Genomic DNA, 19,878 nt, shown 5'->3' on the forward strand with positions numbered 1-19,878 from the left:
TACAACACTGAAACCGGGGTGGGGACGCAGAATGAGGATGGTAATAACGTTAGGCATCTATGATGATCAGCAAAAAGGCTGCATTTCAACTACCGCCATTAAGTTTGCTTAAACACATTAAATAACACCTTTCAGACCTTTGCCATCAGCAGACAACATTTGCTTAGGCAAATAAAACCGGGGGTGTGAATAACTACATAGTTACATTTGCAGGAAGATAATGCTACTGCTTGCTACATTAGCTTGCGTGCTGCTAGTGGGGGCTAGATATGAGGAAAATGTGTTACCTTTAACTATTTAGCTGAACAATAATAGGATTTTTCCTGGTTTGAGAGCTAGAAACGGTAACCGTATTATTCAAACACAGTGTCTGTCAGTATTAGTTGCGAATAGATAGCTATCCAGCCATCTAACATTTCTTGTGTCATTTTGCATCTGTCGTTACCTTATCATTAAGGTTAGCTGTGCTCAGCTTTCTGTTCATTAGCACTGGCTAGCAGCAGGCTAGCGTAACATAATTCATCTCACCTGTAAAATGGATTCACAGTGGCTTCGAGTCCAAAACAGCGGATTTGATGTGTGTTCAGTCTTGGTTGTATGCTTTCCCCTTGGGATTATAAATGGCAGAGGCAACTCGTAGCATCCAATAATATCCATACGAGGCTCACTAGCGTTGCTAGCAAGCCTCACGGGTCTCTCTCCAGTGATTATCTTGGTGCCGAGCTAGTTTTCAGGGTAGGTCTAGCTAACGTAGCCAGCCGTCGTTACCTCCAACGTTATTTTGCTACTAAGCAGAGACTGCTAACCGTTATTAAATAACCGTTAGCTACGGGTAGAAACCACCTGGTTTGCAACTTAGTTACGTTAGCACCAGTAGGCCTTTCGCCACAACAATTACAGTGAAGATGTCCAAGTGAATGTAACTAATCCCAAGGCATGCATGAAATCTTCTCATATATCCATAATATTGGCTAGGAGCGTCCCGGAGGCCGACATATTTCCCAACACTACTAAACTCCGGTACCATAAGGTCCAACAGCAGAATTGTCGCAATAAAATTGCCGCTGATTGAACGACTGACGTGTCAATTACACTGTTAGCAGATCCTATTGGCTCGGGGGTCGGTACGATGCCATGGACCCTCCCTCGTAACAGTGAACGTCATGATTGCACTAAATCATGATTGAATTTTTATTCCCTCATACAAAGAAACAGTAAAAGACTTGTTGACTCAGTTGCAATACATAAAATAAAACCTTGGCAAAACATAATGTTTTCGCTAAGAATTATTGCCACATAAGCTGTCTCTAACATGAGGTTTTAATCCTCTCATGTGACACACTGACATACTAAACGTGAATAGTGTGTGTGTGTGTGCGTGTATGTGTGTGTGTGCGTGCGCGTGCATGAGAACACACCTAATTACCACCGCAGTCAGTGCCAACACAAAGAATAACCAAAACATGCGAGCGCACGCACGCACACAAAAACACACGCATACAAAGGGGAGATTAAAGCGACAGCAGGGTCCGTGAGGATAAGCCCACACAACCTGGCTCCTCCATAACACACACACACACACACACACACACACACACACACACACACACACACACACACACACACACACGACCTCCAAAATAATAACAAATCCGAAATCCTTCAATCATGAAATCACACATGGTGTGTCACATGTGTGCATGTATGTCTAGTCTCCCTCTTTCTCTTTGTGTGTGTGTGTGTGTGTGTGTTAAACCCTCATGGCAGTTGGCATATGAATGCATAAAGCCCTATAAACCAAAGGGGCAATCATGGCATTAAAAACACCAGCTTCAGATCATTTTGTGATGACCTATTTCACACAGAGGGGCAAACAAAGACAGCTGTTTTTTGTTTGTTTGTTTGTTTGTTTTAAATATATGACCAGGATCATACCAGTGATTTTAATATCTATACCCTAATATAATACCCTTCCCAGAGTAAGACTATTTTCATTTTTCCTCCCTTTTATTCAGCAATTGGTTTCCATTCATTCCACTACAATATGAAAATGAACTTTCAGAGACTTCAGACTTTCTTTACATCAGTTTTCCATCACTGTAATAAAGTCAGGCACATTAGTTTTCCTAGAAGCAGCAGCACTGTTGTGTTTTGATGACTTGAAATTGGGCGGAGTGAAACGGTCTTTCGGCCAGAAAACAGTCCCCATGCAAACGTTTGCTTTACACAGCACAATTATCATTTCTGTAGTTCATGAATGGCTTTCTTAGCTGCAGAAGCAGAGCATTAGAAGGTTGCTGTTTCAACCAAAATTCTCATTTAAAATTTTTGAAGTAAGCCCTCCTAATTGTTCTCAACTGTATGTGAGGGATTCATTTCACTAATAGGTGAGAAAACTAAGTAATAGAAGGGGAAACCAGACAGGCTAAATATTTCTCTGTAATTGTAGATTCAATGCCAAATTTGGCACAAGTAGACAAAGTGATCTCTGCTTTTCCCTTTGTGCCCCTTTGTGCAGATGGCAGAGTAGTGGAGAGATTCATCAAGTCTGAAAGCTGCAATAACAAAGTCCTACCCTACAGACCCTTTTGCTGACTCTCACTGAGTGTCTTCTGAAGTGAGACTTGTGAAAGTTGTACCGTAGTTGATAATCTATCCATGTGAAAAATAGATTTTTAAGTGAATCTCTTTGTTACACTAAGCAAACTTTGTTACAGATCTGTTCTTTTTGAATGAGTCAGCGCTGTCAGTGCTACACAAGCCTGGTGGTTTGACGTTTGAGAAAAAACATGGGAGAAAAAGAAAGAGATTTGCAGCAGGTGCCTTGCTAACCTCTGAAGACATCAGGAATCACTGGGTATTGCCAAAACCACAGACACACACACACACACACACACACACCCTCTCCCACACAACCCATACCAGGCTCCTAGTTGGACAGCTGTGGATGGAATACAGTTTTATAACAAACAGGGGGCTATCATTTTGATAGAGACTTATTTATACATCATATATCCCTAAAGAAACACACACAAAGAAACACTGCACAAACACACCATTTTACAACAGGCCACAAGAACACATGTGGACTGCAGGGTTTGTGGCCCAAACTGCATGGGATTAGCAGAAGGTGGGCCTATCTGAAAGGGGAGAACTGTGGCTGCCCAGAGAACCCATTTTCATTCACACAACTGGAGGTCAAAGGTCATTGTTATTGCTTGTCTGCTTTCAAACTGGCTCAGACAGGGATCATGTATGCCTCTGAATCCAATCATATTGATTACTATTATCAATATTAGTGTTAATCATAATGTTAACAATGAAGGCACTTAAACTTTTAACAATATTAGTAATAGTGACTTAGGCCAGTCTGTGAATGACTGTTGTGAGGACACAACAGAGGAGCTTGTTTCTAATGGTGGAAAGATGGGCTCTTTTCATACTCCATGTGATAATTGAAGTAAAATGATGCTCACATTATCCTTATCAAGAATAACATTTAAAATCTCAAGAAAAATGTTAATAAGAAAATTTCTGTTTTTATTTTTATTTGTTAAAAATAAAATGGAATGACAGCCAGTTGGAGATAATGGATAATATAACAAATTAACATACAGTTAACATAGTGAGACATGATGGGGAATTATTTGAGTAAAATGAAATCAGCCTTGAACATCATGCTTGTTTAATCCTGATGAGGATTTATGCGGGAGTTTAGCTGTCATTTCTATTTTTTATGAAGTATAATTATCTACACTTGGATTTCATAATATAGTAAGGCAATCTTGAGGACAAAAAGAAAATATCCACTCATAAATAGCCTACTGTACATGTGGTTTATTTATACACTGGAATGTATATCAAATATTGGCACAAATACATAAAAGCCTCGCAACCAAAATATTACTTATCAATAAAATGTAGTTCAGAGAGAAAAGTGTTAACCTATAAGAATGCATGTTGTAGCTCTGACAGCTCCATATACTTTTTGTTACTTCACACTCCAATAATGTGTCATATTTGATGCTTTGCATGGGAAAAGCAAAAGTATAAAGTCTCTCAAAATTAAAATACCAGGATTTTACAATTTACAACTTAATCTACAATAATACAAAGAAATCCGAAATTTCTAAGTCACTCTATGTCCGTTACTACCTGACTGGCTTCACCTTTTTAGATTTGAAAAGTGGCTGCTCAACCAGGCTTGGCTGGTGTTTCTGCAACATCACCACCAGAGGGCAGTATCTAACAGCTGTCAGCACCGCCCCGTCACAACCTAGTTCCTTTTCCTCCTTCCTCCTCTTTCCAAGAAAGGGAAAGTGAAAGCCGGGCTGATGTTGCTTTCATGTCCCATGGGAAACTAGAAAACCCTGCTCACCTCAGCACAGGATTTGATAAAGGACTCTGCTATGTGCTGCAGAGTTTGGTTTCCTGTAAATCATAAATACATCACCCCACAAGTTCATATTTGTAAAGATATTTACAAAGCAGAGTCATGATGTCTTGTTGCCAAAATAAGTGAAACATTTTTTTCCCATTTCACTTAAAAGCAGCATAGGCACTGAGGAAAAACTCCATCTTTGGCTGGCCGGGAGTGATGTCATCCTGTGTGATTCATCAGGATGATGTGGAAGGAAATGTGACTTTGATATTGGACACCTACAAGACCTTTGAGGACCAAGAAACACTTTTCATTTTATTTATGCCAATTTTTTTTTGTTTGTCTGTTTGTTTGTTTTGTTTTGTAGGATGATGCACCTAAAAATGTACCCTGTGGATAATCTTCATAAAGATGATATGAAGATTTATTTTGTGCTTTACATGGTAAAGGAAAACATCTGCTTCCTAACTCAGTTATTACTAATTTTAACACCAGCTGTTTTACACAGTCTCACACTGCCACCTAGTTACTCTTTTTAGGAACAAATTTCTGAGACAATAAACTACTATTATAGTATTATTTTCTTGTTATAAATCATATATATATACTACTGTGATTTAGTATAGTTATAGTATAATTGTACTGCACTTATCTGTTTTTCTGAGCCAAACACGAGATGTACATAGGTTTTATTTGGTATTTGGGTAATCAATATTGTTCGATCAGAAAGTTTTCATCCACAGATTTTGGATATACCAACATGACATAAATCAGTAAATGCACATTCCTAATCTCATATTATTATTATTGATTTCATTTATATTTTGTTTAAAATAAAAAACTAAACTGAAAATGAACAAACCCACTCTGGAAACTAACTGAAACTAAACTGAACGGAAAAACAAAAATAAAAAACAAAATCAATAAATATGTCAATATATATCAACAAATATATCAATCAATATATCAATAATAACTGCTGAAAAACACAAAACTCCACAAGAAGCTAAATGTGGAAAACCCTGACACTTCTGACTTTGTTCGTGTATGAGAGGCACATACAGTGGTGCTATTTTTTGTTTTTCATAGTGCATTGTTTTGGATATCATTGGTGATATCTTTTATTGAGATAAGATTTACTTGCACATGCATGTGTGTAGGTGTGTCTGTGCATGTATGTAAGCATGCTCAGACTGGGTGCCTGAAGTAGCTGAGAGGCCTGTTGGGTTTGGAGCTGCCTCTTTCTCTTTTCTTTCTTTCTCCCCAACATGAGTTTCGTAGTGCTCCTGGTGACAGCCTCGCTCATGTGCACGTTTTGCTCTTCCACTTGTTGGTTGAAGACTGCATTGTCATCCTGGCTGGTTTTCAGCTTGTCTGTTTTTTTGGCCCACATCATGTGGTGGGCTTCCTTCTGTCTTTGGAGGCTGTCCCTCTGCTGCATGCAGGTCTCAAGCTGTGCGGCCTGCTGGTGGACTCTGATAGTCTAGCGCTGCTGCACCCTTTGGAGCTACTCCTTCTCTTGGCGGAGACACTCCTTTTTTTCCCCCAAGGTCTCCCCAAAAAGTGGGCGTCTGATAGCCTCTGATGTAGGTGTCTGTAAGCTCCTCCAGAGCACTGGGCTCAATAAGCTTGAGAAGGCTCTCTCTGTGGTGTAGGTGCAGCTGGGTGGATGGGGTCTCTGTGGGGCCCTGCAGGACTGCACAGAGCCTGCAACACAGCCTGCATGGTCAGAGTGATATGCAACATTTTTCCTCTGCTTGTGTAAGCTTCTCCAGGAAATATGAAAGTGTAAAAAAAAAAAAAAACAATAAATAAAAAAACAAAAAAATGTGCACAATGTGTGTCAGGTCATGGTCAACTATATTGGCTGGCAAAAAAAACAAGTATGTTTTCAAAACAAGAACAAACAACAAAAACATACTGCTAATTGTCTTGTACTTGTACATGTACTTGTCTCTATAACTGTACCTGTGTAATCTAATTTGCACAATAAACGAGAGGAAAAAAATTAAAAATTGTAAACAAATGCACATGTTCCTGAGTTTCTGCTGGTGGTGGAAGAGGGAATTGCACTCAGAACCTGTAGGGGCCGCTGTTTCACAAAAATACAAGATCGTGCATAGTTGGGCTTTAAAGAAAAGTTCAACAACTGCACGAAAAAACAAACTATTTCAGAATGTATTTTTTTCCCACAGCAACAGTTAACAAAGACAAGGATACCTCAATATTCTTTTCAATTCTGATTTCTTATGGTTGAAAGAAAAAAAACATGATTGCTTGTCCAGATGAAACCAATGTCATCCTCACTCCCTGTTAATTCACACACACACACACACACACACAAACACAAACACACACACACACACACACACACACACACACACACACACACACACACACACACACACACACACACACACACCCCTGACATGACCTTGAATCCTTTGTTGTTTCTTGTTTCCTCCCATGTAACATGAGGTGCACCAAAGCAGGGCAGAATTTAAATCAAGCTACAGAGTGTAAATCCTCATTGTCAGGGCGAACTGAGGAGGGGAACAACAGTTTATTATCAAATATTTGTGGGGGGATATTTGCTTGCTCTGATACAAACAGTGAGATGTGGCTGGGCACAGGCTGGGGCGTGCAGTGTGTCAGCTGCATGCTGCTGAGGGCTGTGCTTCAGGCCCAGGGTTCCCTCATCACTTCCTCCAACGCCAGCAGGAACATCATGTCAGCGGCATCCTTTTTCCTTTTTTGAAAGATGAAAATGTGTGGGATTGCCAGTGTGCCACTTCCGGCGTGGCTGCCATCCTGGGATCAGTTTGCCTTTCCTCCCTCTGTCAGACGCCGACTCGAGCGGTTGGGCAGGAGAAGCTGATCCCAGAGCAGCTGTCACGGGATGACTCTGCCTTCTCGTTTGCTCCAATCCCAGGCGCGGAGCCGGAGGCTGACGAGTCAAGCTCCAGAGCCGCACAGAGGCACAGCGGAAATAACGTCATCCTGCCTTCAATATAGCAGCATCCTACACACACACATAGCGCTAGTGAATGAAAAGACCAAATGTCACAGATGCATACATCTCTAAATCTTAATTAATTATTAATTACCTTATTAACGTATTGTTACTAGCTTGTCTTGACTTGACCTTCATGCTGTCTCACTCTTGTTTGCTCTTTCTCTTGCTATTTGCTTTCTGATTATTCTGCTTTTCTGCGTCTGGCCAGACACTTTGTAAACTCTTTTGTTAAAAATTATATTAGCATTTTCAGACTTTTCTTCCAAATTGTCCAGTTGTGTACGCTATATGTAGCATATTTTCATATTTTTACACACAAGACATGGAAGTGAGGGGGACTGGTGATGCGATCTGTGTTAGTTTTGGGATGGACTGGCAACCTGTCCAGGCTGTGAGACTTAGGGCATGCTGGGAATTTTGAATGATTGATTGATTGACTATAAGCAATTGAACACAGTAAACAAATAAACACATAAACAGATAATGCCAGGGGATCAGAACACATTGGACAGAAACCACGTATCACAGCTCACAAAAGTGTCAGATAGACAAGAAAAATTCAGATTTAGCAGTTTTACTATTATTGGAATACCAGATTGTTGTAATGCATTGTTTGAATTCTTTTTCCAAAAAACAAACAAGTAAACAACACACACACACACACACACACACACACGCAGACACACACACAAAACAAAGATGGTGTCCGATTGGCATGCTTAGAGCACTGAATTATTCAAATCTAAATTCAAATGAATGATATAGCGGGCAAACTGTTTCTCTTTGGCAGAAGTGGACATAAGCTAATGAAAACCAAATACAGTCCTTTGTGCTATATATTTATTAAATTATTTATTTGTTTTATTTGGATTTTTGAATTTCATTTATTCCTGTATTTTGTTATTTTTTATTATTTGTTTTTTATTTATTTTTTTTTTGTTAGTTAGCGTCGTATTTTTGTTTTTTTTTTTATCCACAATTTTAAATTACAGCGGATTAAAAAAAAAAAAAAAAAAAAAAAAAACTTTTATGTAGAAATTCCTTACCGGAAGTTCGCTGTGGTATTGTCGCTGCCTTGACGCCAGTCTGGTTTATTATGACGGTCGGCCTCCAAGCCGCTCATGAAGCAGGGAATCTAGACGGGATTAGCGAGAGCAGACGCCGCCGAGCTGCTGAGGAGCTTCTCGGGCTTGAATTTCTCGCCGACACTCGGACTGAAATCGACATTTCCGCACCAAGCGACGTGAGAGGAGAGGTAAGCCGTCGACCCTCTGTGGGGAGCCCGCCTGTCATTGGGACCTCCTGATGGGAATATTGGGATTTTTTCTATTGCTTTATTGCTAAATAACGAGACTGCGAAAGGCTGCATTTTTCCGGTTTCGATAGCCGTGGTTAAATTATCCTCAGCAATTAACAATAAATTCATAAGAAAACCAATATAAAATATCCGTGCTTGAGGCCTGGAATTCAATCTAAGCCGACAGACTAATTGAGCCGTCCGGGTCTATTTGTGCTATGGAGGTTGTGGCTTATCGCAGCGCAAGGTGATTGTGGGACTGTAGCAGCCCTATGGCCACCGTCTGCGGCCAGTGGAGCGATGCTTTAAAGGCAGTGTGAGCGGCCTGTTGCCTCCAGCCGGGATGTGAACAGGCAAATGCGACTAAATCACTGTGGATGGAGCAGTTGGCTGTTATGGAATATGATGCCGTGCTATTAAAATGTTGTTGAACGTTATTTCTCATTATAAGCCTGTTAAAGCGAAGCGCAACATCACTACCTTTAAAAAAAAAAGCCCTATGATATTTTTTTGTGGGAACTTATAATATGGTGGTTTATTGGAGTAGTGTAATAGCCTTATTCTAGTGTGAGAGTTGCGTCTCTTATGGTAATTCTGTAATATTCCTATAATCTTTCCGCAGGGATGCGTGCATTGCACCTGGCTGCTCGCCCTCTCCCTCCATCTCCCGGTGCCGTTCAGTAGTAACGCTGCAGCATCACCGTGCGCTCTGCTCAATTTACGGGATGACGAAGGGAACCGAGCCTCCTCACGTACCCACACGCTAAAGCCACGTTCATGGACCGCAGGAATCCGCACCACCGGCCTGGAATCCCCTTGGTGGAGAGGACTTAGGAAGATTTCGGTGAATTAACCGTGCATTGGTGACATTAATTGGAGTTCTCTCACCCTTTCCAGGCATTCGCCCACCTGCTTAAAAAGACACTGTTGTGGGGTGAATGTTTGCTCGGTGCTATGGTTGACGGACAGACTCTCCAGCCGATTCACCATCTCGCCACCTCAAATTAGTTTTGAATGTTTTAACCAGCTCTTATTGGAGAAGTGGACCCCTAACATCCCCATTTCAGCCTGCTGTATAATTGTGGTAGTCAGCAGTGAGTTTACAATGACCTCATCACCTTTATTTCCTTTACTTCGTGTGTTAGCTGAGACATTTGAATAGTGTCCTCCACACCCAGTTCAGTTCTAATAGGCCATAGAATTAATTTAACCTCTGTATTCTGCACAACAAAGGCATTTATCATTTGGAAACCATGATGGTGGGAGCCGCCGTTGTCTTGCTGTCAAGGACTAGTGTGGTTTAACTGTTGTCAGTGACCCTCTCGTCGCTTACCCATTGAGAAGGAGCAGAGCAATAATAACCTGGTGGTCCGCCAGCACGATGGACTACCATGCTGACTGCTGCCTCTGTGATCCAGAGGAGGGTGACGGGGGCCCAGAGGAGCCACCGCTCCATGGAATCCACGCACCCAACCGGATCCGCCCATCCTCATACCGAGCCCTGAGGAGCGCCGTGTCCAGCCTGGCCCGCATCGATGACTTCTTTTGCGAGAAGATCGGCTCGGGCTTCTTCTCTGAGGTCTTTAAGGTACGTGACCAAAAGAACAAATCAGCAGTCATTTAGCCTCAGAGGTTCAAGTCTCTGTGATTAATTTGTCTCTCTGGGTTTATCATATCTGGTTAAATGTCAGTTATCAATTACAAGTTGGCATGTTAAAAGATCATACCAGTGACCTTGCCCATTTGCTAATCCTTTCCCAAAGCAAGCAGTCCTATTGTAGAACTCTATCATTGTTCCTATTTTTGATCTAGCCATCAATTTCCATTCATTCCCCTTTAATATGAAAATGAACTTCATACCTTCTCTACACCAGTATTCCATCACGGTAATAAAGTCATCCACATTAGTTTTCCTAGAAGCAGCAGCACTGTAGTTGTTTGTGACTTGAAATTGAGTGGAGTGAAATGCTTCCTCTGCCAGAAAGTAGTCCTCAGGGAAGCGTTTGTAACTTTTGCTAGTTGCAGAGGCAGAACATTATAAGGTGGTCATTCCTCCAAAATTCAATTAGTGGTGCCTGATCACCTTTGACTGACAGGTAAACAAACTAAGCAAAAGAGTCTGAGCCATAGTCTTCTATATTTTTGACCCCCGCCCACCATAAGCCCTTCAGACTGGTTAACAGTCTCCTACCTGCATCACATCCTCTGGACTGGAGCCCAATCCCATTAAGGAAAGCTGCTGCTTGGCTGCAGTGTACAACTCCACATCTGAGTGTCTCACTAGCTGCTTGTTGACAGCAAAGATATTACGACAGTCTCTCTCCAGTGCATTTGAAAAAGTGGGTTTTGGAAGACCAGTGTCAATATTAAGAAAGTATTTTTATATTAACACTCCCAATAGCTGAATTTTTGTACCAGTATTTAATATCTTAAAATCATCATTTCCATGGCAAACATTCAGTGGCTCCCGGGTGATTGTATTTTGAAAATGCTTCTCCTATCGTATAACATTCTTTGAGGTTCATTTTAGATGGGGAGATGCTCAGAGGCAGAAAAGAAGTAGACGGTGAAGGTGTGAGCAGTGTCTTATAGCCTGGTTAAGGGGTTATTTTTTATGTCTTGTAAACAAAAAAATCTTGCCAGCTTGGAGGGCAGTTTATTAAAATTAAATACAGTTTAAAGTTCAAGCTAATCCTGTTTTACATTAAAACTCAAGAAAACAATTAATTTCTGCATGAGATGACTAGTTCAGAGGTCACTAGACATCAGAGAGCAGCCGGCGCCCCCTAGGCCGCAGTTGAGAAAACACTGTTTCATACAGTATTATCATTAAGATCCCAATTATTATTTTACATTTATATACCCCAAATGTAAAAAACCTTTTTGTGCAAGATGTAAGTGAACTGGCACACTTTGCAATGGGATCAACCAGGTGAAAATGCAGTCATTACAGTGTATTTGCACTGGTCAGAAATATCTGCCATGGCTTAGAGATGCCATCACCACCTTTAGAGATACTGTTGCTGTCAGTAGTAAGTTTGTCGCTACAGGTAAATACATCTAGAATTTTTCCCTTTGCACAGTGAGTTGAGGAATTATTTGTTTGAGTCTAGTAGAAGGAACTGTTTGGTAGTGGCTGATTATTGTATTATTGTGTAACAGAGTCACACACAGACACAATGCAATATCCTATTGAAAATTTTAAGTCATTTAATATTGGTATTTAAGTGTTTGCTTAGGGTGAAGGTTCATGCAAAGGTAATGCAACATAACGTTCTTCTGCTGTAATGATTTGAAAGCTGGATAAGTCACGCCCAGTAACCTAGATGTCAGAAGATAAGAAGATAAGATAAGAAATAAAGTTTTTGAAGGCTTACACTTTTAGGTTGAAGCTGCCAATACTTATTTAATATTAATATTAATATTAATACTTTTTAAAGCAGTGTTCAGTAGTTGAATTTGAGTATTTTAATGCCAAAAACATTAAAATATTGAGTGTTTCCCTCAGAACTTAGAGAGATATACTGAGATATACATGTTTCTGACATTTTAATAAAGAAAAAAAATCCTTCACATAATCATTATCAGTGGTCTGCAGTTTTGCTGCTGCAGGTTTTACTTTCAACATGGCTTTGGGCTCCAAAAATAAATATCCCTTTAACTGAGTTGTATTTTAAGAGTTCACGTCTAAAACACTACATCCCTACATAACTGTGGATACTGAAATACTGAGCCTTGTAATTTCGCCGACAATGACTTCCTGATCTTTGAAAAAATATTTTTTTAAATGTTTTTTTTTTTAGTTTTGTAGCGCAAATATTAATTTATTGAATGAATTCCACTTTTTTCAAACAAAAGATGCAAAGTTGTGGTAAGAAACTGTTTTCATGTGTGCTCTTTGTACTGTGGTTCTCAGTGTAGGTGTGTCAGCAAACATCTAGAATGTATTTACTCTCACTGCTATATTAGTGATAAGAGGCCTGAGTCAGGAGTGACTCAACCTACATGATTTAAGAGGAAAATCGATCCCATTCCCATGATCACAGAGCAGATCAGTCTCTTTAAGATTGTAGTCAAACTTAAAACAGGAGAACCAGCATTCTTTTAGATATTTCCAAGTTGTGGAGCTGCTTCATTCATAGTGAATCGGAGACAGAGTTTGTGGACTTTGTGCAGAGTTACAGGGTTACAGGCACATTGCCAGATTGCCAACTATAACCACTACATTGAGATACAGCTCTTAAAAGCACTTGGTCTCCTTGTACAATATTTCTTCAGGTTTTGTCTCTGGATAACAACTAAAATTCAATATACAGTGGTGGAAAAAAGTTTTCGGACACCCCATGCATTTGTGAAATATTGCATTAAGAATCACTCTTAGGTCTTCAAGTGCAATTTCTTTTAGTACAGTCACAGACAAAATACTAAACAAATCCTAAAAAAGCCATTAAAAACTTAAAATTGATTGGTTCCATAAAAATACATAAGAAATTTAGAGTATTGGGTCATTTTGGTACCAGTGATGAAGGTCGTTCTTTTTATTAAAAGACACAATTTTTGTTGCCAAGCTTGGTGTCTATATAAAGCCAGCACATTTGAAAGTTCTTCAGACACAAAAATGGCTTAAACAAGGAACCTAACGCAGGAAACACGCCTGAAGATAAAGATTCTCAGCCAGGAAGGGTACAGCTGCCGCCAGATAGCCAGGAAGTGCAGATGCAGTCCTTCAGCAGTTGGATACACTCTGCAGAAATACAGACGAACCAACAGCTTGGAAGACAAACCAAGATCTGGGCGTCCAAAGGTTTCTTCAGCAAGAAATGACCGCATCCTGATCCGCATGTGCAGGCAAAACTGCCGAATGACATCACAGGAGCTTCAGCAGCAGTGATCAAACCAAACTGGTGTCCAGTGTTCCACCCGCACTGTACGTGGCCGACTTTTAGATCATGTCTTAAGGTGCTACAAGGCTATCAAGAAGCCCCTGATCAATGTGAGACAGAGGCTAGCCCGGCGTCGTTGGGCCCAGGCACACAAGAACTGGACAGCCAGGAACTGGAAGAAGATTCTGTGGTCAGATGAGTCCAGTTTCCAGCTTTATCTTCCTCCTACCATATTTGTTTGTATCTGTCTAATGCAGCCACACCTTTTGAAACACAAAAAGATTTTTCCACAAATATTTCATGATAATATTTGAGATTGTGTAAAATTTTAAGGGTGTCCGAAAACTTTTTTCCACCGCTGTAGATGACTGTGGACTCAACTTTCACTTTGGCCCCATGATTACATAGGTTGTCAGTATTGGTCCAGGCCATTGTCTCTACATCTCATGAATGTCAAAATGTTTGCAGGGATTGTAAAAAGCTGAGATCATTTATGAAATGTGTTTTGAGGTGGATTGTCTTGACGTAAAGCAGCACAAGACGTCTTGTCAAAGTATTTGTTTGGCAAATCTGACTGATAAAGTAACCAAGACAAAATACTACAGATCAGTTGATCAGTGATTGTTTCAGCTTTATTTCTGCTGAAGATTTACACGGGACACACACATTTCCTCCAATTGCAGCGCATTTTTTGAATGACTTTGCCATATTCAGTAGATCCTTTTATCAGCGTCCATTGAGATTTTTTATTTTTTTTAATTGTAGGTTTGTTATCAGCTGACATTGTCACTGCTGGGTCCTAAAGGTGTGATTGTAGTGCAGATCAATGATGGATCCACTAAAATTCTGATTAAGATGCAAAACAAACAATTGGTTTATTATTGCATACTGTTTACGTAATGACTTTCAGTTTTGCGTGTGTTTGAAAATGTTAGTGTGAGTGCGTGCCTCACTCCTGTCTGCTGATAAGTGATGCGACAGTAATGGTCGAGTGGATTTGTGCAGATCAGGACGAGTGATGGGAAATCCAGAAAGCCTATTAGTGCTACGCTGCTATTAATACACACACACATGCACACACACACACACACACACACACACACACATGCGCGCACTTGCAGGGCCAGACACTTGCTGGACTCTGCATGCACATATTGTCAGTCAATGAGCCACCCACCCACGCATGACCAAAAGCCTACCTTGCAGCATCAAGTGCTTGAAGAGCATGTTCCAGCCTCATCTGCTGAAATCTTGTGGAGCATAGTGTCTTAAAATACAAATAAAAATGAGAGAAATTTGTTTTCCCATCACAAAAAGATTATCTGCTGGACATTCGACTATAAACAGGTTGTATTGTGAAATTGATAAGAGCATGGGTTGAAACATTTGTCTTCAACTCTAACAACTAGAATTTGATTTCCAACTCAAGAGTGCTGTAGAGTAGAAATACTCTTAAGTTTAAATTTTTAGGCCCAGTTTTTCTTATTCAGTCATAACAAAAATCATTCTGTAACCATAACCAAATTGTGTTTGTTGCCTCGTCTTAACCTCACCTTCTCAAGCGATGAACAAGAGAAAATGGACAGACTCATCCATATATCCATGTTCCATATTTGCTTATTCTTAAAAGGGTTGAGACAAAGACTGGAGACTATGCCAGCATGCACTGGGCAGAGGGCATGAAACAAACTTGTTGCCAATCTATTACTGGACTCCAGTTGGTATTGGTAGTGCCACATCATCCAATTCGTAGTGGACTAACGTCATCATGACATGTCCTGTGTCCAAGGAACAGTCTGTGTTTCAGACGGACGACTGATTCATGTTGTTCAGTCAACTCTATAGGGTGGACCTGTCTGAAGCACGTTTACAGTGAGTGTAAAAAGTCATAGTTCATGGAGCATATGCAGGCAGTGGAACTGGGTCTTGAGCATGCCTCCTCTCAGCCTTAGCTCTGGTCCTGCGGTGGGCCAGGTAATACCCCAGGCTCAGAGTAACAAGTCACCAGAGAGGTCAGGCTGGGCTCACCTCTGTCCCCAAGTAGGACACCATCAAACTTTCCTATAATCATATGGGATGCAAAGCTTAATTTTTTGTCCAACAATGATTTTCATCATTGTCCCTTACATTAGAAATAATATGGGCTGCATTACAAATGACTGTATTTGCACAGTGCAAATACTAATGGTAATAAGCTGCAATACATTGTAAAATGAAACTCAGTCCATTAATGCCGTGGAAAGATTACATATTAATACATAAGCTACTTTATTTACTGATGGCACTGTGATACAAACAGCCCATTGCACCCTGAAACTCTGAAATCTAACACAGCTTTCATTAATCAATGCCAAAAGCCTTCACGTAGAATATGTTCAAACTAAGAAAACATGATGGTTTGGCCCCTACTGGATTATGCCCGCGAAAGACCGCAAAATTGTGAAATCAGCTTTGTACCAGTATAAAGCTTGGCGAATTATTTGACGGGATCATGAAGAGAAGGTCATGCCACGTCCGACAACTATCTCCTACCTAAATGCTGCAGGCTCAGCAGGCGCTCTGACGAGTAACTCCAGATTAGTTGACGTAAACCTGCCAGCGAGCAGGTTACCTTCAGAGCATAAGGGCGCTTTCAGGCCTGTAGTTAGCTGGCTTTGGTCCAGTTAGGATGTGAAGTTGCTGCATTTTGCATTAGGTTCAGTTAGTGGTCACATGACCCCGTGGTAAGCCAACCAAAATTTGTGCATCAATTACGTGGTCGTGTTTATGAATTGAAAGTGGACAGAGGAAAACTCTGTCAGACAACAACGTATTGCAACAGCAGTGCAACACTGGAGCAATGGAGCTGACCTCTGTGTTTTTCCTTTTTTTCCCACAAGCAATCATAAATGTTACTAGTTCATACTTACAGATGAGCCCTCTTTTGGGTTTTGATTCTGGTCAGAGGGTCAGATTTTGCTCTTAAATGCAAAACAAACCATATCATGGTTCAGCTTCGAGTTCCGGCTTTTTCCGGTGGACCGCGGTTCTCTTGTTTGGTCCAGTTTGATTGCGTGTCCCCACCTCTTCAAACGAACCGAGCTAATGGTATAAATCCGCCATGGTCGCTTTAAAACGAACCAAACAGCGTGGGAATGAAAGCACCTACGCTGTCATCGTAACTGACCTAGATTTAATCTGACTTTTGGAATTCGAAAAACCTTTTGTGCAGCTTGTTGTACTGCTAGCATTTAGCCTAGGGTGGAACTTCTGGTTGAGTGTTGGAGGGGTTGAAGCCAGCAGTGTGTGAGTTTGTAGTTGTGCTATGATACTGCATATTTGAGAAAGCATGATGACAAAATAGTTGAATACAGAGCTGCAGTACAGAGCCTCATCTTTGTCCCTCCGTCTCATTTCTCTCTTTACTTTGATCAGTGATTGCTTGCTATGAAACAAGCTGATGTTTTCTTACCATAGCAATGCATATTGTTGTCAGGCAATGCTAGAAAAGTAGCATGTTTGCGAGCTGCTTACATTTTCAACTAATGTCGCAGTGTGGATAGCAACGGTATCGACCAGTGCACTTAGAGTCCCTTTGAATTAAAACCTGACAGTTCTCATGATTGAAGGATTACATGTTAGAAGGGGTAACTAAAGGGGCTGTTCCCCCCCTGGAGATGATACTCTGGCATTTAGCCTACAGTGCAAACATTACAAAGAAGCCGAACACACAAAATCAAACACTTTTATATAAAATGACACGATTTAGCTTATTAAGTAAACCTGAAAACTTGAAATGAATCTTCTACCAGCTAGCTCAACGTTTGCACAAGTAATTTTCACAAGCAGCTTGAATAAGAAAGGTCACTAGCACAGGTATTTCAGACATGTCAGTCCAACAAGGGCTTCAGCCTCTCAGACACAGCAGGGCTTCATATCTATTGAAAAACTTTTAAAATAACTAAATTTCAGTGCTTAAAAGGGCAGTTTGCTTAAAACACATAAAAAGGGATATTGTCTCATACTCCAGTGCATTATTATTATTATTATTATTATTATTATTATTATTATTATTATTATTAACTTTATTATTTTGGGTCAAGTGTCTCTTTAAGTTTTTTGGCTGATAGACTAGGTCTCATATGACTTTGTATCATCTGGACACTATTGCTGTTCTTATGTTGGCCTGCCAGAATCATTGCAGGTCTCATTACATCATTTACGAAATCATGTGATGTCATGTGGTGTATAGCGATCCAGCATACATCCATATAATTGTCATCATCGAATTTATAATTTCTTCAGTGCTTCAGTGCTCCTTTCAAATATTAAGCATGTCTGTCTCTCACACCAACCCTGTCCCCCTCATTGATTATGCATATTGTCAGCATTCAGTAAAATCTAGGTATTTAGGACATGAAGAATTAGCAGGCCCTTTGTTTCTGGGTGTTGTTGACAGGATTGTAAAATGGGTTTCTCATTACACTGGAGTTGAGGGTAGTTGTAATTCTGTGGCTAAGTCTTCTGTACATAGGTTTTCTATACTTCCAGCAAATTGAAACTGTACATGCCAGTATATGTGTGTAACAACAATTGAATGGTCTCCCAGTATGATTGGACTTCCATCTGCAGGAAAAGAATCATGTCATTCATGGATCTTTTTTCTGCTATATAGAACTACATCTACAGGATTAGTGCGATCTTTCTGTTTAATCACATTTAGTTATAGTATGGAGGCGCCAGATGCTCTGTTGCATGAAATAGCCTATGTACGTGCTCTTTGGATTTATGCTTCATATGGGACCAAAGCTCAAGCAGTCATAAACACATGGAACAACAATGACTTGAAGACTTAGGGCTCTAGTTTCCCGGCGCAGCGCGGGGTGGCGCAGTGAGGCGAACCCCGCGCAGAGCTAGTTTCGACCGGCGAAACGGGAGAGGCGGACAGTGTCCAAGTTTCGCAGACGGACTTGCGCGGAGATGGGAGTGGCAGCGCAGCGGGGGGAGGTGTCAACAGATTCAACTTGGCGCAGTCACAGTTTCGTGCCAAAAGGCTTCGCCGAGGTGCGCCAAAAGCTCGCCATCTGAAACCACGTCTACTTTCCGCGCAAGGCGGAGCGGAGCTGGCGCAGTGGAAGTTTGGCTGGCTGGCGCACATCACCAAAACCTCACAATCAGCACAAACGGTGCCAATCTCCTTTGATCTGACATCAGCTGTGACGGGACAGTTGATATGGAGATATATGTATGTGCTGATTGTGATCGTAGCATTGAATAGTGTTTTTTTCGGTATTTATTGCATCGTTCATGTGCCTGACATCCCGGAAGCCTGCCTGTGAGGTTTTGGTGACGTGTGCGCACTGCTCGCCGGTCTCCACTCCGCGCCTGTCTCCTGAGCTCCGCTCCGCCTGCGGCAATAGACCTCCATGTCAGCTGTGTAAACTTTCATTACGCCTTCACGCAGCGCATTTTAAAGGCAAGGACAGGGGCTCATTTGATTGGTTACATGTGAATCGGCTGTGTCAAACCCACTCCACGCCTTCTCTCCTCCCTTGCGCCGGTAGGAGGAACGGCGGAGTACTTGCGCCACCGAGCACGGCGTGCCAAACTTGGAAAATCCGCCTGGCCACACCCAGTTGGCGAAGCGCATCTGCGCTACGCCCCCGCCTCGCCAGGTCTGCGAAACTAGAGCCCCTAAACTGAAATTCATAATGTCAAGGTAGTGGTTTAGGCTCTGTGGTGCACACAGCAACACGCTGGATTGTAAAACAGTGTTGATTTAAAGCGGGAAGTCACTATTCAAATCCCCTGGATTCATTCATGTTGGAGAGTAACTGTATATTGCTGTGAGTTTTGAATCCGTTTTATTCACCTAAAAGGAATCAAACAAAAGCATAAAGCAAAAGCATACAAATTGGTGTAACACGTTTTCCAAGCACTGGTAAAGCAAAAGCTCATCAACAATTGAGGTCAGACTCAGCTGATGTTCCAGTACAGAAATGTGATTTCATCTTCCACTCCAGAGCTAGTGGACAATACTCCTATGATTTTTCCTACATTGTTACACTGTGTCTAACTTTAATCTCGACAAAAATAATGCGGCTCTTGATGGTTGGACAAACTTTCTGTTTGGTCATGATCTCCCCAAAAAAGCTACTCTTGTGTTGTTAAAGAGACAAAAAATCTGCTTGTCGAAATTAGTTTATCACATAAACAATAGGTGGTCATACTTTTTTATCCTGATTTCGTTTCATTTTCAAAATGTAATTGTTTGAATGTGGACTGGTGATCGGGAAAAAAACAGGAATGTAAATCCGGTTAA

The 19,878-nt window shown here is 41.0% G+C and overlaps 2 protein-coding genes across 3 annotated transcripts in view; one reads left to right on the forward strand and one right to left on the reverse strand.

The window, feature by feature from the left end:
• Positions 1–1,055, reverse strand: part of zdhhc5a (zDHHC palmitoyltransferase 5a) — a 44,032-nt gene extending 42,977 nt beyond the window's left edge. For both annotated transcript variants that reach the window (XM_030065351.1, XM_030065361.1), the window contains exon 1: positions 529–1,055. The gene's annotated coding sequence lies outside the window, so the exon portion shown is untranslated. The remainder of the gene's footprint in view (positions 1–528) is intronic.
• A 7,473-nt stretch (positions 1,056–8,528) lies between these two features.
• Positions 8,529–19,878, forward strand: part of LOC115360258 (dual specificity testis-specific protein kinase 2-like) — a 29,875-nt gene continuing 18,525 nt past the window's right edge. Inside the window, exons 1-2 of the mRNA XM_030053039.1 lie at positions 8,529–8,652; positions 9,317–10,282. Coding sequence (XP_029908899.1) covers positions 10,076–10,282 — 207 coding nt within the window. The 5' untranslated portion in view covers positions 8,529–8,652; positions 9,317–10,075. The remainder of the gene's footprint in view (positions 8,653–9,316; positions 10,283–19,878) is intronic.

Source organism: Myripristis murdjan, chromosome 1 (genome assembly GCF_902150065.1).
Source record: "Myripristis murdjan chromosome 1, fMyrMur1.1, whole genome shotgun sequence".
Taxonomy (NCBI): Eukaryota; Metazoa; Chordata; class Actinopteri; order Holocentriformes; family Holocentridae; genus Myripristis; species Myripristis murdjan.